The following is a 25815-nucleotide window of genomic DNA, read 5'->3' as shown; positions in this document are numbered from 1 at the left end:
AAACATACAACTTTAACTCATAATTTATTTTTATAATATTATACTCAAACATTTTTATTGACTTCAGTCTTCAAGAGTATTTGTAGGTGAACCTCCACTTTTCTTAGTATCGATCAACCTTCAACCCACAGTGAAATCATCTTTTATCCACCTTCAAACTCTCCAAAGTCATTTATGGTAAGAAGGCGCTTAATTGTGGTTGGCATATAGGACTGGTGTGTTTGATCTATGGAAACTAAAAACCATTTTTTGTTTGATTCAATTTTGCTACAAAATTTCTGATGTGTGAAATTATCATCAAACCAGTGAAACCAGTCAAAACTGATAAAAAAAAAGAACACAAATTATTAATTTAAAAAATATAAATTATAAATTATTTTAAAACTGTTTAATTAAAAATAAATATAAATATTTAATTTTTATAACTTTTTAAATAATTTTTTTAATATTTATTATTTTTCCATATTTTAATAGATTACATAAAAAATAAAAAATTTAAGTAATAAAATATCAACACAAACAAAATGATAAGATATTATTTAATTTGAATAATCACTTTTTATATTTGATTTGAATTTTTTCCAAATCAAACTGATTTTATTAATAATTTTACATTTTCAATATGATTTTTAAAGTAATTTTTATAAAATTAAACACTTCTAAATCTAAATGTGTAATAATTTAATATTAAATCTCTTATTTTTAATGTTATTTAAATTTTAGTATCTTATGTTGAAGTTAGTATATAAATATCCTTTTATGTTTATTTTATTACATATGTACAAATGATATGATTCTAAAATAGAAGTAGAATTGAGAATTTAGGGTTATGGAATGGAATCAATTAAAAACCGTAACAATGAAAATTTAGATAGAGAGAGGCGTCACAAACAAAGTTTGAAAATCTAAGGATGATTGCCATAATAATTGGTGAATTTTTGATAAGATCACAGGATGCAAGGAAGAACCCTAGCAGAGATATATTCTCTCTATTAAATTGTCAAAACATTCACTTTTTGCTCCTCATTATACTCATTGCAAGCAAACACATGTTCTACTTTAATCTCCCCTCCAAGTAAGCTTCAAGATGACTCTTCCCTTTAAATGTGGGAATATTTAATCTTATCTCATCAAATCTCCGTTGTCTTTGTTATCCCTTATTCTCTCTTCTCCTCCTCCTATATCTCCCTCTATTTTCATGATTTTCTTGTTATGCCTGCTCCATTTGATCAACCTCTCATGGACATCACTTTGTTGTTTCATTAGTCTCTCCAAATGTTGTGTTAAGGCTTGCATTTGTATTTGTGAAAGTCCATTATTTGGCGTTTCTCCTGCCATGCTCAAGTAAACAAATTAAAAATAACAATAAGTTTAGGTCTCACACCACTTTCTCGCAGTTTACACTCAACACTCGACTTTTTTTTAATGATCACACTACCTTTTACCATTCATTCTCTAGCTTAAGGTTCTTACAAGAATTAAACAATCAAGAATCACTTTCAATGGTAGCAATCACAAGCTAATAAAATTTTAATAGTTTAACATGAATGAAAGAAAAATAGTGGAACAATTTCACCAACAAAAGAGCAAAACAATTACAATATATAGAGAGAGAAAAAATATGTATGTAGAAACTTAGTTTTATCAAACAAGGAAGTATACACTGGATAATTGCTATTTTTTTCCTCTCTTTAGAAGAAAATAGAAAGAAAGAAGAAGAGGAGAATAGAAAGAAAGAAGAGAGGAAAAGAAATATTAATGTATACTTCCTGTTTGATAAAAGTCCTAAGTTTCAAGTGTTTGTCTACATTTTTTCTTTCTATATATTGTAATTGTCTTGCTCTTTTGTTGGTAGTGAAATTGTTTTTCATTATTTTTCTTTCATTGATGTTAAAATATTTTTACTTTTAAGCTTTTGATTGCTACCATTGAAAGTGATTCTTAATTATTGATTTATGTGTGAAACACGAGTATTGAGTGTAAACACGTGAGAAAATTGTGTGATGCTTAAACTTATTAGTAATCCTTTTGAAAATTCAAAATAAAAAGGATTTGGTCTTATACATACACGAGGAAAGTAATAAAAAAAGAAAGAAGAACTCATCCTCTTTCTTTTATCACTTAGGAGTCGTGCGAGACGAAAGTCTCATGCACAATTTTGAATGAGAGAAAGAAGTGAGGAATCCTCTTTTCGACTCTGACTCTCCCACTCCAGTCGTTGCTTTTCTTTTTGTTACTTCGAAAGTAGCTGCTTTTGATATATCCCTTTTTATTTCTCATCAAATGAATGACATCTTCTTCTTAAAATCCTAGATATTCTTAGCATGATATTGGGGAATCTGATTGTTATTACCCAAACAATTATTATTTTTAATCTGTTTACTAGAGTGTGGCAGGGACTTTCACAAGTACAAATGCAAGCCTTAACACAACATTTGGAGAGACTAATGAAACAACAAAGTGATGGACTCCATGAGAGGTTGGATCAAATGGAAACAAGAAAATCATGAAAATAGAGGGGGATAGGAGGAGGAAAAGATAATAATTCAATTATCAAAAAATAGTATTAAAAAATATAATCTTATTTAAAAAATAAATGTAAATATTTAGTTATTTTAAATTTGTCTAATTAAAAATAAGTATAAATATTTAATTTTATAATTTTTAAATAATTTTTCTAATGTTTATTATTTTTCCACATTTTAATAGATTACATAACAATATAAGTGACAAAAGATAACACTAGAACCACAAAGACAAACTTGGGAGACTAAATATTGCAAATAGAAGATGAAGAATGACCATTGAACAAAGGAAAAATAAACTATCTACATGAAGAAGAATTTATAGAGAGAGGAGAAACGACACTATTGTTCTAGAAATGAGATTGACATCTATTCCACACTTGACACGCTCAATAAATGATGCAGGTAACAAAAATATTATATAACACAACATAATTTTTGTTATATAGTTTTATTCATTCATTCATTCATTTAACACAAGTTATACTTTTGCACCACACAACTTTGAAGGATCTGTGCTTAACCTGGTTAGTACACTTGTTATATCAAAATCAGGTATTGTCCGTTTTATTTATGTGTGACACATAAACATATATGTTAATATTCTACTTAATTAGACATCATTTTAATAAACACTATTTGTTATTAAGTCCTTACAATTCAATGAAGACATCAACACAAAACATTCATACATTTGTCTACACAAACCATGTGTGTATTTTGCAATTTATTCATAATTGACATTCTTTCGTAGGAAAGATAATTTGTAAATTATTGTTTTCTTCTTTAGAAGATATGTATATAAAAATATGTTATAATTTTGCATGACATTTGTTACCATATATAATTATTATGTTGGCTATATTTCGATCACAATATATCATAAGGTGCATTTACATAGTTTATGTATATTCTCATTTGTTCCTACCAGAAATGAACTCGGAGAGTGGAACTCAATGAAGATGGTGTGTATTCCTCAGGGAACTCGGTTGGTCTCCTTTGAGAGGGGAATGTCCACCTGCAAAAGACTCTCTGATACTTTAAGTCCGTAGGAGCTGCACAAAGATAATATGTTCTTTAATAATATGAGAGTTAAGAGTATGAGATAGAATGAATTTGTACTTAGTGAATATTTATAGGTTGATCAACTGGTATGCTGAGTGGACAGTTACGAGTCTTTTGGACTAGTCATGTAACACTATTTATTCTATAAATAGTCATTCCTCCTTTAAGATTCATTGAGTATGCCGTTTTCTTCTTGATTGTCTTTTATGTAAAATAATGGTTTAGTTAGAAATTCGCATATTCATTCCACATCATATCTGACTTAAAGACGAGTAGGTACAATATTTATTAATTAATTAAAATAAATTATAAATTTATATTAATATAAGTTTACGAATAATAATATTATTTATTTAAATTTTAATATTAAACATAAATATTATGTAATAAACATGTGCGTGTAATAATTTAATAAAATAGATGTGTATTGTTACACAACCAATCAGCCACTATTAGTTTCAATTTACATACATACAGATAATAGTAGGTTCAGCCGGATGGTTATTACGGCGTCGTTTAGATGTGCCGAAATGAATACACAATGAAAAAGGGGAATGTTAAAGCGGCATAGTTCAACCATCGTCGTCTCAGCGCCTTCTGCATTTTGTAGCGATGGCTGGTGCTGTCAGTAAGGTTTCCGGCGATATCAACTCGTCGAACTTCGACCGTATCCAACCGCCACCACCGCCGCCTCTTGATTCTTCCCTTCTTTTAGCTACCAGACCTCCAAGGTATTTCTCTCTTTCTCTTTGCTTCTTATCTAAGCTTATTTCAGATCACTCGTTTTCATTGTTTAACAATGTTCTTACAGATTAGGGTTTGATGTCTTAACTTGAGATGATTATTGTGTGTTTTGTTCGTTGCAGACACGCGGTGTCGTATTCGACGTGCTCAAAGCTTTGTGCAATTTGCTTTGTTGCTGGAATGGTTTTCGGTTACTCGCTCAGGGGACGAGTCAAGCGGTGGGCTTCTAACATCCTCAAGAAGCTCAACTGAAACATAATTGAATTGCAGGTAGTTGTTTGGTTAAAATTACAGATCGCTTTCATAGATTTATGTAAAGCAACAGTTTCAATTTTCCTTCGTTTTTAGATGTTCCGTGATGGATTATGCTTTATACTAAACTTCGAATGAGTTTGAAAGTCACAGATTCAATTACAAACCTACACAACGGCTTGTTAATTTCGGTGATTTGTTACTAGCCGTTTCGCGTACAATATCAATGCCTGTTATGCTTTTATTTTCAGTTTATTTGTCGCATAACCGATCCAAATTTTCTATTCTACGTGCAACTCAGTATCTGTTATTCTTCACCACATCGTTTTGTACCAATGCTTAGTGTTTATACTGCTAATTTATTTTCCAACATGTTAGTTCAATTTTAGGAATATTTAGATGGTCAAGGTATGAATTTTGATTACTTCGCAATTAATATATGGTGTTATAGTTTTTCAAGTTCACTTTTTACTCAGTTTGCTATCATGACTTCATTATGCTCTTCTCGGGCATTCCAGGTGAAGCATGATGACTTTTACCCATTACAATGTCCAGTGTTTGAAAGGGTTTGATTACTTTACTTTGGTTTGTGAAACTAGTTATTATATACCAAGTAAAAAGTTCAAACTGCTTCGTTGCTTCAAAACCCCCTCTTTGCCTCTCTAAATAACCCCCACAAGTTGAGTCCAATCCAACTATACTTTATTGGTAATTTATAGATGTGTACAGTCGCTGTATATAGATCATGTTGTACCATTTTCAATTATATGCACGTATTTTTACTGTTTTTCGTTTCTTTTTCCATTTTTAGTTGATCTTTCAAATTTTTTAACTCTCAATTATACAAAAATAATTTAGTTTTCATGTTTTTTTTTTATTTTAAAAAATCGGAAGAGTAAAGGTGAAAACAAACCTGCTAATTATAATATATTTTCAAGACATTTCCTTACTCCTACATTTCTTATTTTAGGCATTTTTCCCCCAAGGATCTCAGAGAACAGAAAATGACAGGGCACACAAGCCACCATTATCAACTTTTCTACAATTGCAAGCAACTAAACTGTTAGTAACTACAAATGAATGGCAATTTATATTAATATCTCCCAGTTAATTTTACTCTGGTTTTATGTTGAAAATATCTTGAAATTAAAATCTGACTGTGATAGACAAATGTCAAACATGAATACCGAACAACAATTAAAGTTGCAATCCAAGCTTTTGTTGTGTCAGGTTGCAACTTAACCAAAACAAGAAAACTACAATCGGTTTGGTTTGAATCAACACTCGTCAGTGAAGACTCCATATCCTTGTTTTCCTCCATATCTATTATAAATTCATATATTTTGGAGGTGCTCGCACAGTCACTTGTTATAGGTAAAAAAATGTACAAAGAATTTATTGACATCCAAAATGTAGCCCGTCGAAAATTACACCATGTTCTCTCTGTAATTGATAAATAGAGGTACTCTGTGATCACGGAAAATACTAATTTATAATGCCTGTGATCAATAAATGGTAATTTATCTAAATCAGTGAGGCTACAAAACTGAGACAGCTGCCCTCTTTGCATTGAACCCAAGTCATTTACTAATGTGGCTTCGGCACAAAACCATCAACAGCGAAGTTCCGAGTAGCAGCAGGAATGGCTAACCGAATTCCATCAAGTTCGGGTTTTGCAATAACTTGGCAACCCAGACGCGATCTGCATATTTTCCATAATTGGTCAATGTCGAATTTGAGGGTGGTAAAAACGGAAAATGAACATTTCAAATCCTAAGTTCATGAATGATTAACCCACGTTTCACTAAGCCCAAAAGCTAGATCTAACATGTCATTTTCCTCATCGGTTGGATCTTCCAATTTATTGTAATGTTCTACGTCCTGCACAAAAATAAGTAATTTGTCCCTCTTGTAAATGGAAAACATGGAAAACTGTAATTCAAAAAATAAATTAATAGTAACTTCAAGCAACATTTCCACTGCATAGATCACCCATGATGTACCATGACTATAACATGGCAAGTTGAACACGCAAGTGAGGCCTCGCATGCTCCTGCAGTAACATCAAGTAAGAAATCATCTCAAGCAAAAGGAAAAGTAACCTGAATCAATTATGAATACGCATGGCCACTTCAGAAATGGCCCTACTTGACAGCAGAATTCAGAAGATTAATCTTGAGGAAAATAATAAAATTCTAAAATTAAAGCTCTTGCCTTCTAGTTCAATGTCATTTTCATGAGCAGCTTCTAACATTGACATTCCAACAGGGACTTTGATATGGTTTTCCTCACCATCCTTATCAATAAAAGTTACAGATATCCTGCACAATGTTGCCTCAAAGAGTAAGGTGCAAAATGACAACTGTGCAAGATTTTAATATACTCAAATCATGAACTATTGTCATCTAATAAAGTATATGGCAAGGTACGACAGTAATGATGTAATCTGTCCTAACGGAAGTTAACACTGACTGAACACTAATGGTGTAGGGAAGCATTTGACACGTAGGAGGATTATTTCCATCTGAATAGACTTGAAATTTTTCAGGGAACGTGACCAACTATAACAACTGAGGCTTACAGATTTTGTTATTGTTGCCATTTTGGTTAAAGTATCAGAATCACACAGTAACCTAACTCCTGCTCAGATATCATACCATACCCCCCATGGTAAACAATATGAAATCATGGTTGGTTACACAACAAACATGTAAACGGTAGAACAGAGTGCCAAGCCTCGATATTTATGTGATATTAACATTCTCTGCACTTTGAAGTTCTCACTCAGATGCCTGGAAAAGTTTAATCATTTGAAGAAAAATATATTAAACTCCCATCAAGCTCACTCAAATGTCAGTTCTTAAGTCTTTTATTTTGAGGGATCAAAATATTGCATATATGATAAAGCAGTTACACAGCCGCTAACCTTATATCGTACTCTCATCTCAACAACCACTTATCTAGCTACAAATCAGACAATTAGAGAAACGGTCAATTTATAACACTTAGGAGGGTCCTTGTTAAATGACTAAATCATGATATGATTAGCTAGAAACAAGAAACTGGCAGTTAACAATTAGTCTGCATAGTGTACCGATGCTGTGTGTCAAAATATAGCATCAACACTAAAAAAATTACCAATTTTGCATGGGGTTTTTATTCAATTCAATGTTTTGTTTATTGAGTGTCTCTTAATCACAAAAAAAAAAACATGCGTCAAAAGTACAATTATAACACAAACACAAAGCAAGTTTTTGAATGCTATATTAACATGGTATTTACACATATACAAAAGGATCACATACTCTCATAAATCTTTCATCTCAAATAAAAAGAACTCACGTTTCTTTTTGTTCACTCCCCTCCTCAATAGTGTTGTTAGTAGTCATTGTTGAAAGGAATTTATGTCTTTCCATCATGGCTCCCTTGTATAACTTAGTAAATGAATGCCGCTGAAATTAATTAAAAAAAACACACAAAAAATAATTACTCATAAAAACAGATAAGCATAAAACAATGCCATATAAAAATTTAATAAAACAATTTCTCCTGTAATCCTGATGCAAACGTACACACAATTTCTAAAAAATTTGATCGCACAACCATTTGAAAAAATGGTTGTCAATCAGGCAAAGGTATGTGATATTTTGACATCTACAAAGAAAAAAACAATTACTGGACAACTCAATATATATATATATATATATATATATCAATATTTTAATCATATTTCTTTTTATTTTTTTAACTCACTAATATGTATTATTATATTATTAAAATGGGTTTTCAAATGGGTATTTTTTTGTTTGGAAGGGTGTCAAATTATCCTTTTTGTTTGACAAAGGGAATATTTAAAATGTCAAGAATTATAAACCCTCAGTAATATAATCAGTCTTCACTCCAATCCAAGTAATTAAATTGATAGAGGACTTCCAGATTTCTGGGTTACTACGAATACAAAATGCTACTTTTGTTCCCAGAATTCAAAGACAACCAATTCCCTTCTAGTATTAAAAAAATGAAATAAATAAACTAATGCAAAAAACAGAGTGCAATGTTAAATTATATTCATCTTAAGAATAACCAGTATCAGAAATAGAGCAAAACATTGCAAATACAAGGGTCCAATTTTTCCAATCCTCTGCTAACCGCAAACTTGTTGGCTCCTTTAGCTAAAGGGTGGAAGGAAAGTCCCTTGCACTGATGGAAAAGGTTAATGCCATTATCATATTCCCCCAACTCATTCAATATCACCAAGCTTCATAATTGACACAAAGACATCCAGACTAGTTCAATAGTTATTTTGACTTAATGTCATCAAAGCAAATATGGCTTCACATTTCAAAACACGAACACCCACTTATCATAAGTCAATCGCAAAAAAAATATAGTTTATCCAATTTTTTCATTAAACAGATATAAAAACCAGGTTGGTGTCTCCCATGATAAGCATCCATCAAGCACACTTATTTGTTGCTATATGTTGAGATCCTAAAACCAGCACCATAGTGCCAAACTTTACAGAAATCGAATGCTTAAAATAGAAAAATGAAAATCCAAATTTAGGGTATTGAATTACTAACCTGAGATTGCAGGGGATGACATCTTCCCGTTCGAACATATCTTACTCCACACAAGGATGTGCAGTTCCCTGGCAAATAAAAAGACAAACACAAAATTAGAATAGGTTCAGTTTAATTAGATGTTCTCTTCATGCTATGAACTGTGGGAGGTAGAGAAGAGAAAATTAACAAGGAGAAGTACTTGTAAAGAGGTGTTTAGCGATCGAAGCTCCGACTCTAGCTAGTTTGGAATTTAGCATAGTGGTTTTAGGGTTTAATAAGAAATTGCAGAGGAAAAAAATTGATATAAAAAAATGTTCACTCCAGAACAAAAAAAGACACAACTCGAGAGGTTGAACGAGGCACCTGTATTATGTTGAATAGACTCTTTCTTCCTGCAACTCCATACCTTCTTCTCTCACCTCCATATATTTTCGAATTTCCAAAAATACCCCTCTATAATATTTTAGATTACGTAATTCGGAAGTTATTTTTCAAAATTGTAATTAGCTTCTGAATTACATAGCTTTTTTTCATATGCATGATTACTTTCTGGATTATATAATCCGGAAGTCTTATTTTCATGAAACTACTCTATGGGGTGACACAAGAAGGATAAAAATGTATTTTCATGTTGTGTATGGAGGTGGCAGAAGAAGATATGGGGGTGCAAGAAGAAATAGTTTGTTGAATAATGAGAAAAACCACAATCAGAGGGAACATCTTTCAGCGACAATTACTTCCTGCACCCGTTCATTTGCTTCTTGCACCCGACGAAGTTTTCAAAATCCAACTATGCCCTTGTCTTCTTTAGTTTGAAAAGCTGTGAAGGTTTATTTTGAACAACTGTGAAGGGTGCAGATAAAGTTGATTTTCCTCTTTGGTGGTGCTTTGAGTTGCGTAGGACGTGGATTTACGGTGGTGGTGGACGTGGTCGTTTGCACTTTGACATTGTTGTGAGGTAAGAACAAATTTAAGCTTTTTTGATCACATTTTGTTCGAGCTCAGGTAGTGATGAATACCGATATCTGGAAGTCTTCTTTTAACCTTACGGATGCAAGCGTCCATAAGTCAGTAACATTTTCTACACCATATCACTGCATTACAGATATAATTATCCGGAATTTGTTTTTGTATTATGGATTTAAATATCCGTAGTTGTTTTTTGAATTATGGATATCCATATCCGAAATAGTTTACTATGTTCTGGATGTGGAAATGCGGAAGTGTATGTTTTGACTTATGGATTTTTGTATCCGCAAGCTAAGTAAATTTTTTTTCCAACGTTGTGAATGGATACACAGGACTCATACATGGGAATTTCAGGAGAGATTAATGTGTGGGATGGATTAGACGATGTTGATATGGAGTAGTCAATAACTTACAATGCGTTAGATAATGAAGATATGACACATAAGTGTAGTGAGACATTTACTACAAATGAGGTATGGTAAATGTTGGGGTTTTGAATGTTATTGTTTATGAATGATTTTAAAATTTGGCATATATTATTGTAGGTATTTCGTGATCGAGATGAGCTGTTAGAGTGGGCGAGAAGTGTTGGTTATAGTTTTAGGTTTGTTATTGTTATATTAAGGTCGGATACATGGATGGGCCAACGAGGAAGGATGACATTCGTATTATTAGGTTGTGAGATAGGAGGTAAATACAGGCGATATAAAAAAGACGTAGATATAAGTGGATTGGGAAGTAGGAAGTGTGAGTGTCCTTTTAGATTGCGAGACAAACCAGTCAAAGGTGGTCAATGGTGGATGGTTGAATTAATTTGTGGATCTCACAATCATGTTTTGGCAGAGACAATGGTAGGTCATCCGTATGCTGGAAGGTTAAGTTTAGAGAAAAAGGTTATGGTGGAGGATATGACTAAAACTTCAGTGAAGACAAGAAATATTTTACTAACAATGAAAGAGATAAATGAGAAGAATGTGACGACGATAAAGCGAGTTTATAATGCAATGTGTGTTCACCGAAGAGCACAACGAGGTCACAGAACAAAAATGCAACAGTTCATGTTGTTACTGGAGCGAGACATGTACGTGCATTGGTGTAGGTGTGAAGAGGTGTCGAATGTTGTGCAGGATATATTTTGGACACACCCAGATTCAGTAAAGCTAGTGAATTCGTTTAATATTGTCATGTTGATGGATAGTACGTACAAAACAAACAAGTATAAGATGCCTTTACTTGAGGTTGTTGGGATTACATCAACTGGTTTGATTTTTTCCGTTGCATTTTGTTTACTAGCAGCAGAAAAGGAAAACATTTTTTTGTGGGCCCTTGATAGACTTAAAGGATTGTTTTTGAGAATTGATTCATACCCTAGGGTGGTAGTATGTGATAGAGATATTGCCTTAATGAATGCAGTGAGAATTGTGTTTCCTAAAGCTTATAATTTGCTTTGTCGATTTCACATTGATAAAAATGTGAAAGCAAAATGTAAAATGTTGGTGCATCTAAGGGAGGCTTGGGATCAAGTAATGCAAGCTTGGGGATTTGTTGTGGATTGTGATATTGTTGAGGCCTTTGAAGATCGTGTCAATGCTCTTCAAGTTGTCTGTTCTCCATGGCCTATATTTGTTGATTATGTGATGGATACATGGTTACGTCCACACAAAGAAAAATTTGTGAAGGCATGGATAGATAAGGTAATGCACTTAGGAAACACAACAAGTAACAGTGTTGAGGCGACACACTGAATCCTAAAGAGAATTCTTCAAAATTATATGGGGGATTTATGTTTCTGTTGGGATTCGATCAATAAGATGATTATTTTACAACATAATGCAATCAAAGCTTCATTCCAAAAGAGTCTTCATGTGGTGGGACATCAGTTTAAGGTTACAAGTTACAAAAAATTGTTAGGTTTTGTGTCAAAATAGGCTTTGAACCTTATTTTCAAAGAGCTTGATAGGGTCAAATTAGTGGGGTTTGATAAAAATCGGTGTGGATGTACTCTTACGTGTACTCATGGTCTTCCGTGTGCGTATCAATTGGCTTCATTTGGTGTGGGTATCATACCACTTAAATCAGTACATGTCATGTGGGCTCGATTAAGTTTGAAGATATTGCAGGTGAACAATATTCATCTGAGTTGTCAATTGACAAAGAGTTTGAGGTGATCGCGAAGCGTTTCAAAGAGTTGGATGTTGCAGGTAAGGTTAACATCAAAACTAAATTGCAAGAGATGGCCTTTCCAGAGAAGATATCTATTAACGCACCACATGCTAAGGTGAAAACAAAAGGTGTTGTAAAGATGGTTCGTCCTACGAAATTCATAAGATCAACTAAGCGAATGCCTTCTTATTTTGAACATGTGGATTTCTTACACTCGCAAGAGGATAGTTGTTCGACTAAAAAATATATAGAAGGACACTTACCACAAATTCTACCACCAAAATCCATTCCTTTCTTTGATCAGTTCCCTATAGGGTATCATCCATACATTCTTGATGTTGTGGACGTTAAGGCTGATGGCCATTGTGGGTACCGTGTTGTTGTTGCCGAATTGGGCATGGGAGAGGAGTCATGGGCTGTTGTTCGAATGAATTTGTTAAAAGAACTAAGTGAATGGAGACAAGAATATGTTGAGCTGTTTAGTGGTGATGAACGATATGAATACTTGAAGAAGTCACTTCTAGTTGACCACATGTCTATGGTACGAATGACTAAGACCCTTTCATTTGTACTTTGCATTTCACCATTTAACTTTGTTCCTCAATTGAATTTGCAAGTAGGAACAGATAAGTGGATGACAATTCCAGACATGGGATACGTTATTACTAATCAGTACAATGCTATTTTGGTTTCATTATCCATGATACAATCATTGACTATTTTTCCATTAAGAACCCAACCACCAAGTAACTTCACTCAACACCGAATCATTACAATTGAGCACGTCCATGGAAATCAATTTGTCCAGGTATACCCAAAATATATTAAAATGTAAAGTCACTAATAATGCTAACTTAAAACTTATGTAACTTATATTTATTACTTTTATAGGTGAAGCTGAAAGTTGGTTGTCCTATTCCACCTACAGATATATTGTGGGCATCACATTGTTATCCTACAACCCAATCTTGGTCAACATACTACACTAGTCGAATGCAAGTTTACACACAAATAATGTCCATTATGTTGAACCAAGTGGTGTTTAAGCTTTAAAGAATCCAAACCCTTTGAAGGATGTTGAAGCCTTGGTTGTGCTTGTTGTTGCTGTGCTGGTTTAGTTTAGTTCTGGGGTAGTTTGAGTGTTGTAATCCACCCCTTAATCGAATCTAAAGCATAGGCATTCTCAATCTTTGTGAAAGTTAAATGTTTTTCAAACTAAGTTAAAACTACCGATTGTTTTGTCGAAACAACTGATTGTTTATACTTTGATGTTTTGAGAAAAGATTGAAAACTGTTTTTCAAATGGTTGAGCTGTTAAAACCAAAACAACCAATTGATTCGAGGAAACAATCGATTGTTTGTTTTGGGACCATAATAGAAAAACTGTTTTATTTTTTACTGAGATTTAAATGATTTAACTGCTTACGCTCCAGTCATTAAATGCTTTGACCAATCTTTTAATGCACTTTAAGAGTTTGTTAAGATTTGATAACAAACAACATATTTGAATAAATTCAGAAAAACAGATTTGAGTAACAATCTTTAACAAGATTTTAAAAAGAGTTTTAGAGTTTTTCAAAGAGCCGAGATTGCTTAGAGTTTGTGATTGATCAAAGTGTGTGGAATAGGATTCTGCTTGTATTCATTTCAGATTATCTTCTATAACAAGTGCAATCCTTGTACTCTGTGAAACAAGTTTCGTTTCTGTGTTTGCTGAGATTGGCTGTGTGTTCTTGAGGGGATCAAGATCAACAATCTTAGTGTTGGTGTGTTGGCCAAGAAAAGTGTGTGTCTTGAGGTGTTCAAGGTCACTTTCTTGGTTGTGGTGTAAGTGATCAAGTTGTGGGATTTCCTCAGGGTTTCTGAGAAGACTGGATGTAGCTCTGGATTTGGAGTGAACCAGTATAAACATCTGTGTGCATTCTCTCTATCCCTAACTCTTTAAATTCAGTTTTGATATTTGATAACTGGTATAAACAACTGATTGTTTCGGTAAAACAACCGATTGTTTTTACTAGTGTTGTGCCTTTGCTTTATGTTTTGAAAAACTGATTTCTTAATCAAGGTTTTCTTGAAGTAATTTCATTCAAGGTTGAAAAGTATACGAAAGCTCTCTTTAAACAATTCACCCCCCTCTAGTTTAAAGCCATATATTCTAACAATTGGTATCAGAGCTTGGTTCTTGAAAGTTATTCAAGTTGATCCAAAAATCTTTTTTCTATGGCTGGAAAACTATCTTTTGAGGAAGGTGCTTCAATCTACAAACCACCTTTATTCTGTGGATTGAATTACAAATATTGGGAAGCAAGAATGAAAATCTTTATGGAATCTATTGATCAAGGAATTTGGGATTCAATTGAGAATGGTCCTTACATTCCAAAGTTTAAAAAGAATGGTTCTTTCATTGCAAAACCTTGGTTCAATGGACCAATGATGAATGTAAGATGGCCAAGCTTGATTGTACTGCTCAAAACATAATAGATTATGCACTAGATACTAATGAGTTTTTCAGGATATCAAAATGCAAAACTGCTAAGGATATGTGGGACACACTCAAGGTTGCTCATGGACACAATGAATCAAAGGAGGCAATGACAAAGAGTCAAGCAAGAAGGAAAAGAAGGCAAAATAAGAAAAGCCTCAACCTTTGTTTCATGGCTAGAAAGGAGGATGACTCAAGTAGTGTAAGTTCATCAAACTCCTCAAACTCTGAAAATTATGGTCAATTGCTTCAAGCCTTTCAAGAAACACATGAAGAAGCCAACTGATTGGCTCTCTTAAACAATCGGTTAAAAGAAAAGAACAGCTGGCTTGAAAACAGAGTAAAGACACTGGAAGAGGAATTAGAAAATTCAAAAACAGATTTTGAAAATCTTGAAATCATTTACAAAAACTCCTCGTGCAAGTGTGATACTTTAGTTTGTGAAAATTGCGAAAATTGCGAAAATCTTGAAAAGATGGTCCACTATCTTGTTAAAACTGTGGATATGCTTTCTAAAGGCCAATTCAACTTTGGAAGTGTTCTAGCATCTCAAAACTGTGTTTTTGGAAAAGCTGGATTGGGTTTTAATCCACAAAACAAACAAGATAGATTTTCAAAATCATTTTCGAAAATGCCAGAAAAACAATCGATTGGACCATCGAAACAACCGATTGTTACATGCTTCTATTGCATGAAAAGAGGCCATTCTGTGAGGTTCTGTAAAATCAGAAAATATGTTGTTCCTAAAGGTCTTATGAAGTGGATTCCTAAGGGTAATAAAGCTTTAATTGATGAGTGTAAATCAAATGGACCCACATTCATAAGGGGACCAAATCTTTGTACTTGAAAATATTTTTTGTAGGAAATCTTGGAGGAGAGCAAGCAACTGTGGTACTTGGATAGTGGATGCTCCAAGCACATGACAGGGGACAAATCAAAGTTCCTGAGTATCTCCTTTAAGCAAGAGGGTCATGTCACCTATGGAGACAACAACAAAGGAAGGATTCTTGGGAGAGGATCCATAAGAGATAAAGACATCTTGGTAATCCATGATGTGCTTTATGTAGAAGGCCTAAAGCATAATCTGCTGAGCATTAGCCAACTATGTGACAAGGGATATCAAGTGATATTCAAGTCAAACACATGTGAAATCTGTCTACCCAACACCAAAGAGGTAATGTTGGTAGGTAAGAGAGTTAATAATGTGTATCTTCTAGATATCTCTTCACCATGTTCAATTGAATGTCTTCTATCCAAGCAAGATGAATCTTGGCTTTGGCATAGAAGAATTGCTCATATTCACATGAATCATTTGAACAAGCTAATTTCAAAGGATCTTGTGATTGGGCTGCCAAAACTCAAGTTTGAGAGGGATCACATTTGTGAAGCATGCCAAAAAGGGAAACAAGTGAAAAGTTCTTTCAAAATTAAAAATGTTTTTCCATCTTTGAAACCTCTTGAACTTCTTCACATGGATCTCTTTGGACCCTCAAGAACTATGAGTCTTGGTGGAAATTATTATGCTCTTGTTATTGTTGATGACTATTCTAGGTACACTTGGACTCTTTTCTTGGAATCAAAGAGTAATGCACTTTCAGCATTCAAAAAGCTAGGAAGAAGGTTGCAAAATACAAAGAATAGCAACATAGGTTCTATTATAAGTGATCATGGAGGAGAATTTCAGAATGAGAAGTTCAGTAAATTCTGTGAGAAGATGGGAATTCTGTACAACTTCTCTGCTCCAAGAACACCACAACAAAATGGAGTGGTAGAGAGGAAAAACAGGTCTCTTGAAGAGCTAGCAAGGACAATGCTTAGAGAATCATCACTTCCTAAGTACTTTTGGGCAGATGCAGTGAGCACCTCATGTTATGTGATGAATAGGGTGCTTATAAGGCCTATTTTGAAGAAAACTCCATATGAACTCTTCAATGGAAGGAAGCCTAACATCAGTCATCTCAAAGTCTTCGGCTGCAGCTGTTTCGTTCTCAACAATGGAAAGGAAAACTTGGGAAAGTTTGATGAGAAAGCAGACCTTGGTATCTTCATAGGGTATTCACTCACAAGTCATGCATATAGAGTCTACAACAAAAGGTTGATGACTGTAGAAGAATTAGTTCACGTTGTCTTTGATGAGGTAGATCACAGAATCAATCAAATCCCAAAGACCAGTGCTGAAGAAGATGAACAGAGCATCAGTTTGGAGAAGCTGGAAATCTGTGCAGAAAAACAACCGGTTGATTCGCAGAAACAACCGATTGAAATTCTGCAACAGAGTGAGCTGCCCAAGGAGTGGAGGATTCCTAGAGATCTGTCAGTGGATAACATCATAGGGCAGATAAAGGAAGGTGTCTCCACATGTAGCTCCATCTCAAACTTCTGCAGGCACACAACTTTTGTCTCTCAAATTGAACCAAAGTCAATTGAGGAAGCTCTCAAGGATGAGAAGTGGGTTGAAGCTATGCATGAAGAGTTGAATCAATTTGAAAGGAATGGGGTATGGTTTCTTGTCCCTAAAACTAATGAAATGAATATTATTGGTTCGAAATGGGTTTTCAGGAACAAGCTAGATGAGGATGGTGTGATCACAAGGAACAAAGCAAGGCTAGTTGCCAAAGGCTACAATCAAGAAGAGGGCATAGATTATGGTGAAACCTTTGCTCCTGTTGCTAGATTGGAGGCTGTGAGGCTGCTGCTGGCTTTTGCCTGTATGAGTGGTTTCAAACTCTTCAAAATGGATGTCAAGAGTGCCTTCTTGAATGGCTACATCAATGAGGAAGTCTATGTAGATCAACCACCGGGCTTTGAAGATCATAAGTATCCCAACCATGTCTTCAAGTTGCAGAAAGCTTTGTATGAACTGAAGCAAGCTCCAAGACAGTGGTATGAGAGACTTAGCAACTTCCTGTTATCTCATGGATATGAAAGGGGAATGGTAGACAAGACTCTCTTCATCAAGAAGTCAAATACAAAAATAATTCTTGTGCAAATCTATGTTGATGACATCATCTTTGGTGCTACACAAGATAGTTTGTGTGAAGAATTTCTCAAGAAGATTTGAAATGGAGAGTTGCAAAGAAGCAAGCACTCCAATGCCATCAAGCTGTTACATGGATGCGGATGCTGCTGGAAAGGGTGTAGATCAAACAAAATATAGAGGATTGATTGGATCTTTGCTTTATCTAACAGCTAGTAGGCCGGGCATCATGTTTGCGGTGTGTCTATGTGCAAGATATTAAGCAAATCCTAAAGAGTCACACTTCAAAGCTGCAAAAAGAATTCTGAAATATCTCAAAGGAACATCATCTGTTGGATTATGGTATCCTTCTCACTCTCCAATTCATTTAATTGGTTATTCAGATTCTGACTTTGCAGGTTGCAAGCTAGATAGAAAGAGCACAAGTGGCACTTGCCACCTTCTTGGCTCAAGCCTAATCTCATGGCATAGCAAGAAGCAAGCATGTGTTGCTCTCTCTACTGCTGAGGCTGAATACATTGCTGCTGGAAACTGTTGTGCACAAATTCTGTGGCTCAAAGAACAACTTGCAGACTTTGGATTACAAATCAGCAAGGTTCCTTTGATGTGTGATAACACAAGTGCCATCAATCTTACCAAAAATCAGATTCAGCACTCAAGGACCAAACATATTGAGATAAGGCATCATTTCATCAGGGATCATGTAAACAATGAGAACTGTGAAGTGAAGTTTGTGGAGACCAAACTGCAGTTAGCTAACATCTTCACAAAACCTTTACCAAAAGAGAGATTTTTCTTCTTAGGAAATTAGTTAGGTATCCTTGATCTTAATAATCTCTCCTACATTTGTTTTGATACATGCTAAAGTCTATTTGTGAAGACAAATAGGGGGAGAATTAATTGGTTCTTGTATATCTTTATCTGATACTGTATAATCTGTTAAAATCTATGATATAAAAGTGTTTTCTGCTACTGCTGATAAAAACAACCGATTGTTTCGTGTAAACAACCGATTGTTTATCATATTTTATGCTTTGAATATATAAAAATCTAACCTACTGCTATAAGAAGCATTGGATAGTATAAATGGTATTTTTGCAGGTACTGCTTCAGATTCAATCAGATCAAACACAAGCACCAGGGATTTGTCTTCATCAAATAGGGGGAGATTGTTGAACCAAGTGGTGTTCAAGCTTTGAAGAATCCAAACCCTTTGAAGGATGTTGAAGCCTTGGCTGTCCTTGCTGTTGCTGTGCTGGTTTAGTTTAGTTCTGGGGTAGTTTGAGTGTTGTAATCCACCCCTTGATCGAATCTAAAGCATAGGCATTCTCAATCTTTGTGAAAGTAAAATGTTTTTCAAACTAAGTTAAAACTACCGATTGTTTTGTCGAAACAACCAATTGTTTATACTTAGATGTTTTGAAAAAAGATTGAAAATTGTTTTTCAAATGGTTGAGCTATTAAAACCAAAACAACCGATTGATTCGAGGAAACAACCGATTGTTTGTTTTGGGACCATAACAGAAAAACTGTTTTATCTTTGACTGAGCTTTAAATGATTTAACTGCTTACACTCCAGTCATTTAATGCTTTGACCAATCTTTTAATGCAATTTAAGAGTTTGTTAAGATTTGATAACAAACAACATCTTTGAATAAATTCAGAAAAACAGATTTGAGTAACAATCTTTAACAAGATTTTAAAAAGAGTTTTTGAGTTTTTCAAAGAGGTGAGATTGCTTAGAGTTTGTGATTGATCAAAGTGTGTGGAATAGGATTCTGCTTGTATTCATTTCAGATTATCTTCTATAACAAGTGTAATCCTTGTACTCTGTGAAACAAGTTTCGTTTGTGTTTGCTGAGATTGGCTGTGTGTTCTTGAGGGGATCAAGATCAACAATCTTAGTGTTGGTGTGTTGGCCAAGAAGAGTGTGTGTCTTGAGGTGTTCAAGGTCACTTTCTTGGTTGTGGTGTAAGTGATCAAGTTGTGATTGCTTAGTAGATTTCCTCAGGGTTTTTGAGAAGACTGGATGTAGCTCTAGATTTGGAGTGAACCAGTATAAACATCTGTGTGCATTCTCTCTATCCCTAATTCTTTAAATTCAGTTTTGATATTTGATAACTGGTATAAACAACCGATTGTTTCGGTAAAACAACCGATTGTTTTTACTAGTGTTGTGTCTTAGCTTTATGTTTTGAAAAACTGATTTCTTAATCAAGGTTTTCTTGAAGTATTTTCATTCAAGGTTGAAAAGTATACGAAAACTCTCTTTAAACAATTCACCCCCTCTAGTTTAAAGCCATATATTCTAACACATTAGACGATTTTTCTAATCTTAAACATTTGTAATAGATAACTAATATTTTTGTTTTGGGATATTTTAATATATGTATTGACTACATTTGTGATGCATTTGTGCGCGCTGAAGCATGTATCCTATACACACAATGGTGCCTACGAATGAAAATATGCGGAACACGTTGTTGTTTTTATGGATGAAATTATCCGGAACACGTTGTTGTTTTTATGGATGAGAATATCCGAAACCAATATTGGTGCCTATGGATGGATTTATCCATAACCCAATATTGGTGCATATGGATGGATTTATCCATAAGTTAATCAGGTGCCTATGGATGTCAATATCTGGAACATATAAGTATTAATAGTTAAAAGCAGTACATGTTTTTTTTAAATGCTCAGAACTTAACAATACTAAAATCCACGTTCAATAATATTATAGATAAGGTTCAAATACGTCGTCATTATCCCTAATACATGCTCAATCAATAATATAGATAAGGTTTAAATACATAAAAAGGAATCCTAATACATTATCCTTAATACATGTTCAATCATTCCTACGTGAATGTCTCCTAACATATACATCCCTATCATCAGTAGCTTCTCGTGCTAACATAATGGCTGCTTGTATGCCTTCCCAAACAGGGCTGCCCTCCACGACATCACCATGATTAAGTAATGGTTGCAATGTCTGTATAATTCTACGACAAATACCCTACAAGCGTGAATGTCATAGTATTAGAAAAGATAACACATTAATACGTTAATGAAGTTACAAGCATACCAGAGCAGTATGGGACTCCTCAGGATGTGCTCCGTGGCCACGTGCATCTGAGGGTACCAGTAGAGGACGCTCATCATCCTCCACATGAATCACATATGGATGTGATACAAATCTAAACCAAGACATGTACCCTTCAACGCAAGCGCCAGGATAAGGTGCTTTTGCCATATCATTTATGACATAATCAGCATAATGTAACCATCGACGGTCCATTTCATTTGTATCCGGATCACCATGTCTAAGTACAGATGGGTTGTGAGGGATGATCTGTGTATGTCCATACTGACACAGAACACGTTATGGCATGTGTAATTGTGTCCAATTTCCAAGCCTCAAATAACCAGAGAATAAGGAAATCCACTCGAATGGACGTTCTTCCCTGTGCTCGTCATACGGACAAAACCGAATTGAAGTTGGTGTCAATGTATCTAATTGTGATCGAACAACAACAATTGAAGTACCTTTTCCTGCATCATACATCCTACATCGAGGTTGGTCTTCAGAATACAGTGGTTTCATACGTCTCATCCTTATAGACATAAAGTGCTCATAACTCCACCCCTGCAAAAATGTCGCATAACCAGCTAGTTGCTTAATGTTTGCATAACTACAATTTCCTAGCTGCTCATACATGTGAGTTAATGCAGCTCCCGCCCAAAAATATCCCCCGGTCAACCTCAAATCAACATAAAATTCAAGATAAAACACACTAACTAATGTAGCACTCTTGTCGGCGAATATAGTGCAACCGACAAGGTGAAGTAAGTAAGCTCTGGCAGCCACAGTCCACTGCTTCCTTGAGCATGCTTCTTCGTACACATCTCTTAACCAACTCAGGCGCACATGAGCTCCTCGGCAGTATCATGTTTCTTCAGATGCATTTCTACGGTCAAAACGGAGAGCTTGTACCAATAAAGCAATCGCCGAATCTGCATATAAGGTTTCCTACGTGTAAAATTGACCGACAATGGGTAAATGCAACAAATTTGACACATCATCAAGAGTGATGGTCATCTCCCCAACCGGTAAATGAAAGTTGTTAGTCTCTGCATGCCACCTCTCTACAAAACCACACAACAATCCTCGGTCTAAAACCTCATAACTAGCCTGAAGCAGACCCCCTAAGCCACACATTTCTACAACAGCCTCTATTCGCTCATGAGGTGCTCCTAACTTATTTATCTTCCTCCCATGTGAAACGACCTTCAGCTCACCACGATCCTACAATCATCAATAAACACATACATAAGATTTGAACATTCACTATTCAACTTTGGTTTTCTCAAGAGAGAGTGGAATAAGATTACATCTGTATTGATTTCAGTTCATTCTGTAAACAAGTGTAATTTGTTCTGAATACTTTTGTATTTTCTGGTGTTGTAAGCCAATGAGTGTTGTGTGCTCTTGAGGTTGTCAAGATCAATATTCTTGGTGTGTGTTGTGCCAAAGGAAGTGTGTTTCTTGAGGGGTTCAAGGTCACTTCTTTGGTGGTTTTGTGTGTAATCTGTATTTGATTGCTTAGAGGATTGCCCAGTGGATTCTGGGAACTGGATGTAGCTCTTGGTAAGAGTAAACCAATATAAACTGTTTGTGTATCTCTTTCTTTTCTTAAACTTATTTAAATTCAGCTGTTATTGATTTGCTGGTATAAACTGTAAGAATGTATGACTTTAAACTAGAGGGGGGGGGGGTTGAATGGTTTAAAGAGGGTTTTCGCAAACTTTTAATTCAAGAATGAAATTACTTCGAGAAACAATTGATAAGGAAATCAGTTTTCCAAAACACAAAGCAAAAACAGCAGCACTAGAAAAACAATCGGTTGTTTGTACCAGTTTGCAAATATCAAAACTGAATTTAAAGAGATTAAGGATAGAGAGAATGCACACAGAGGTTTATACTGGTTCACTCTAAACCCAGAGCTACATCCAGTCTTCTCAGAATCCACTGAGGAAATCCACTAAGCAATCAAACCTAGATCACTTACAACACAACCAAAGAAGTGACCTTGATCCCCTCAAGACACACACTTCTCTTGGTCAGCACAACAACACTAAGAATGCTGATCTTGATCCCCTCAAGAACACACAACACTTCTCAGCAGCCACACAAGGTTCTTTCAAAAGATACAAAGGATTACACTTGTTACAGAACGAATCTGAAATCAATACAAGAGAAAATCCTATCTCACACTTCTTTGATCAAACTCAATCTCTAAGCAATCTCAACTTTTCAAAAACTCAAAACTTGTGTAAAACCCAAATCTGTTTTACTGTATTTAAAACAAAGTTGTTTGTTGCATAATCTCAGCAAACTATTCATTGCATTTAAAGATTGGTCGAAGCATTAAAAACTGGAGCGTAAACAGTTAGAAAATCATTTAATGCTCAGTCAAAGCACAAAACAGCTTTCTTTTATGGTACCAAAACAAACAATCGGTTGGTTCCATGAATCAATCGGTTGTTTTGGTTTTGACAGCAAGTCAACCATAAAAACAGTTTTCAACCTTTTCTAAAAACACCTAACTACAAAACAATTGGTTGTTTCGACAAAACAACAAGTTGTTTTTCTCTTAGTTTGAAAAACAATTTTCATTTAAAAAGATTGAGAATGCCTATGCTTTGGATTCAATCAAGAGTGGATTACATATTAAATCTACCCCAGATCCTATCTAAAAGGACAGCTCAGCAACAACAAGCACAACCAACCTTTCATCATCCTTCAAAGGGTTTGGATTCTTCAAAGCTTTAACACACTTGGTTCAACAATCTCCCCCTATTTGATGAAGACAAATCCCTGATGCTTGTGTTATATCTGATTGAATCTGAACCAGTTCCTGCAAGGCACAGTTTTAAGCAAAGCATAGAACTTCTGATATTTGGTTAGCACAGAAACAGAAACAACATTTCAGAGCATAATATCAGAGCAAAAACCTAAAAGGTTTCAACCATACAACTGTTTTGCAGAAATTAATAACGAAAAAACAAACACAGCATAAATCTCCCCCTATTTGTCTTCATAAATAGACAAAAAGAAGAGATAAAAAAGGATAATTTTTCTTAATACAACAGAATTAAAAAGCAGAAGCAGAAAACAGAGAAATTGATACAACACCAAAAACAATCGGTTGTTTCGAGATATCAACCAGTTGTTTTTCCTCTTCATTCATTATCAGCATATTGAAGATAAAAAATCTGGTTCTAGACTGCCTCAATCTGTTCATCCAAAGACATGAAGCGTGCATCCATGCTGTTAAACCTGTTATCAATGCTCTGGAAGTTGCTTACACACAGATCATGGAGATTTCTTTGGTTCTCCGTAAAGCCATCAAGCCTATTGACCATGTATCTCTCAAAAGAAGACATGGTTGGCATTCCATCTTCCTGATTTCCAGCACCAGCACTGGGTCCAACATCTTGATGTGTTTCAGGTTGATCTTCATGTTGAAAATCCATATCAACAGCATGTTCACCTTCTTCAAGATCTGCAGCAGCACTTGATGAGGCACCAAGGTCACCATCTTTGCTTATCCATTTGCCACCTATTTTGGTGAATCCCATTTTGCTGAGAGATCCATTGTTCAACTCTTGAGTTGACTTGACCAACTTAGATGTTTCATCCTCTAGATTCACTTCAAAATACAACAAAAATTTAGAAATCAAAACAGCATATGGATAGTGATAGTCACTTAACCTCATTGCCTTTTGCATGTGCTCTTTGATGATGTGGATCCAATTTATTCTAATTTTCTTCATAATGCAGTAGATATACACCAGGTCCTCCTCTGTAAGAACAAAATGATTGCTCCCCCTTGGAGTTAGAATCCAAGTCACAATAAGAGCCAGCAACCTTTCATCAAGCCTCAAGCCACCAACCGAACAAGTCCTAACTTGAGCATTTTGATTCTTCAAACAGCTCTTGTAGTATTGGACTTTGTTGAAATCCTCCACTACTCCAAGGTTCCCCTTGTTGATTCTGAGGCCAGAGTATTGTACCGACCAGGTCATCGGGTGTGATGACGTGGACAAGAGAAAGGTAGGTGGTCAAGAAGTCAACGTAGTCGCCGTATGTAGAAGCGACGTTCTGCAGTATAAGTGATCGGTTATCGCCGAGATGTGCCACCGCCAAGATGGATCATCGCCCATCGCCCAAGAGAAGCATCGCGCAGAAGTAACACGTCGCCGAGTAAGACGTCGCCGAGTGTAGACATCGCCCTAAAGTTGGGCGGCAGCACTGTGGGACCCTCCGCACAAAATAAATGGTCGAGTCAAAGGGGCACCCACGGAGTATGATGGCGCGAGAGATACAACGCTCAAGTTAGAACCCAAGTGGCCATAAGATTATACATTGCACTCCAGATAAGGGAAGCCCATGGGCTGTGTACCGACCAGGTCATCAGGCGTGATGACGTGTCTTGCACGTGCTCGAGTGGGGCGTGCTCAATGGAACGCGTAAGCTAGAAAGGATGAATGGCTCGGAAGTGGGCATAGTCGCCGATCGGTGGATTGGCGTTCTCCGATCGCCGGTGTGCGTAACCGGCGGTCACCAGAGTTGCGTCGCAGTCGCCGTCGCCGTATGAGAATGCTAGGAGATCGGGTGGTTTAGACACCGCCACAAGGAGCACGTCGCCGGGTCTCCCAGCGAACTTAGTTAAGGCTGTCGAAGGCTCAGAAGGGTAATTCCAAGCGTGTAAGTTCAGTAAGACGATGGTGGCACCAGCTTGGGGCATGAAAGTCGAGTGGGTTGGGGAAAACACCTTGCACATCAGCGACAGGATTCCTAAGGTGGACATTCGTTGGTGGCAAGGTTTCCCCAGTTAGAACACGCATGGCGTAGCAGTAAGGAGGGTGCCATTCGCTACGAGCGATATCATAGAGATGATGCACCTTGTTGCATCCGATACTCGCCTTGTCGGGTGATGTTTCACAGTGCATTACGTGCTAGGTTTCCCCTTGAGCTGAAGACTTAGCTGTGCGGCTGGTTACTAC

The 25815-nt window shown here is 35.6% G+C and overlaps 4 protein-coding genes across 7 annotated transcripts; 2 read left to right on the top strand and 2 right to left on the bottom strand.

The window, feature by feature from the left end:
* The first annotated feature begins 4082 nt into the window (after positions 1 to 4082).
* On the top strand, positions 4083 to 5702 carry LOC137807144 (uncharacterized). Of its 2 annotated transcripts, XM_068607621.2 has the most exons (3): positions 4083 to 4321; positions 4457 to 4604; positions 5557 to 5702. In XM_068607621.2, exons 1-2 carry the CDS (start codon positions 4203 to 4205, stop codon positions 4584 to 4586), a joined length of 249 nt encoding a protein of 82 aa, XP_068463722.1. In that variant the 5' UTR covers positions 4083 to 4202; the 3' UTR covers positions 4587 to 4604; positions 5557 to 5702. The 2 variants fall into 2 exon arrangements, with proteins under 2 accessions (XP_068463722.1, XP_090156823.1); XM_090300697.1 differs by lacking the exon at positions 5557 to 5702 and having other exon boundaries at positions 4084 to 4321; positions 4457 to 4807.
* Positions 5703 to 5957: 255 nt separating this feature from the next.
* Positions 5958 to 9547, bottom strand: LOC137807143 (uncharacterized). Of its 3 annotated transcripts, none has more exons than XR_016519697.1 (7): positions 9351 to 9507; positions 9170 to 9237; positions 7929 to 8038; positions 6801 to 6907; positions 6549 to 6639; positions 6385 to 6467; positions 5958 to 6288 (listed from the first exon to the last, which is right to left on the bottom strand). XR_016519697.1 is itself a non-coding variant. In XM_068607620.2 (7 exons), exons 1-7 carry the CDS (start codon positions 9406 to 9408, stop codon positions 6174 to 6176), a joined length of 591 nt encoding a protein of 196 aa, XP_068463721.1. In that variant the 5' UTR covers positions 9409 to 9547; the 3' UTR covers positions 5958 to 6173. The 3 variants fall into 3 exon arrangements, 1 of the variants encoding a protein (XP_068463721.1); XR_016519698.1 differs by having other exon boundaries at positions 6559 to 6639; XM_068607620.2 differs by having other exon boundaries at positions 6590 to 6639; positions 9351 to 9547.
* A 1421-nt stretch (positions 9548 to 10968) lies between these two features.
* Positions 10969 to 13819, top strand: LOC137805554 (uncharacterized). The gene is made up of 4 exons (XM_090300137.1): positions 10969 to 11814; positions 12225 to 13091; positions 13175 to 13282; positions 13802 to 13819. The coding sequence occupies exons 1-4, from the start codon at positions 10969 to 10971 to the stop codon at positions 13817 to 13819; spliced, it is 1839 nt and encodes a 612-aa protein (XP_090156263.1).
* A 6774-nt stretch (positions 13820 to 20593) lies between these two features.
* Positions 20594 to 25556, bottom strand: LOC137805553 (uncharacterized). The gene is made up of 6 exons (XM_090300136.1): positions 25374 to 25556; positions 21797 to 22051; positions 21292 to 21391; positions 21172 to 21209; positions 20831 to 21112; positions 20594 to 20761 (listed from the first exon to the last, which is right to left on the bottom strand). Exons 1-6 carry the CDS (start codon positions 25554 to 25556, stop codon positions 20594 to 20596), a joined length of 1026 nt encoding a protein of 341 aa, XP_090156262.1.
* Positions 25557 to 25815: the final 259 nt, after the last annotated feature.

The sequence above is a fragment of the Phaseolus vulgaris genome, chromosome 3, assembly GCF_051622355.1.
Source record: "Phaseolus vulgaris cultivar YP4 chromosome 3, ASM5162235v1, whole genome shotgun sequence".
NCBI classification, from domain to species: Eukaryota; Viridiplantae; Streptophyta; class Magnoliopsida; order Fabales; family Fabaceae; genus Phaseolus; species Phaseolus vulgaris.
Note: the sequence above shows the minus strand (reverse complement) of the source record. Positions and strands in the feature narration are given on the sequence as shown.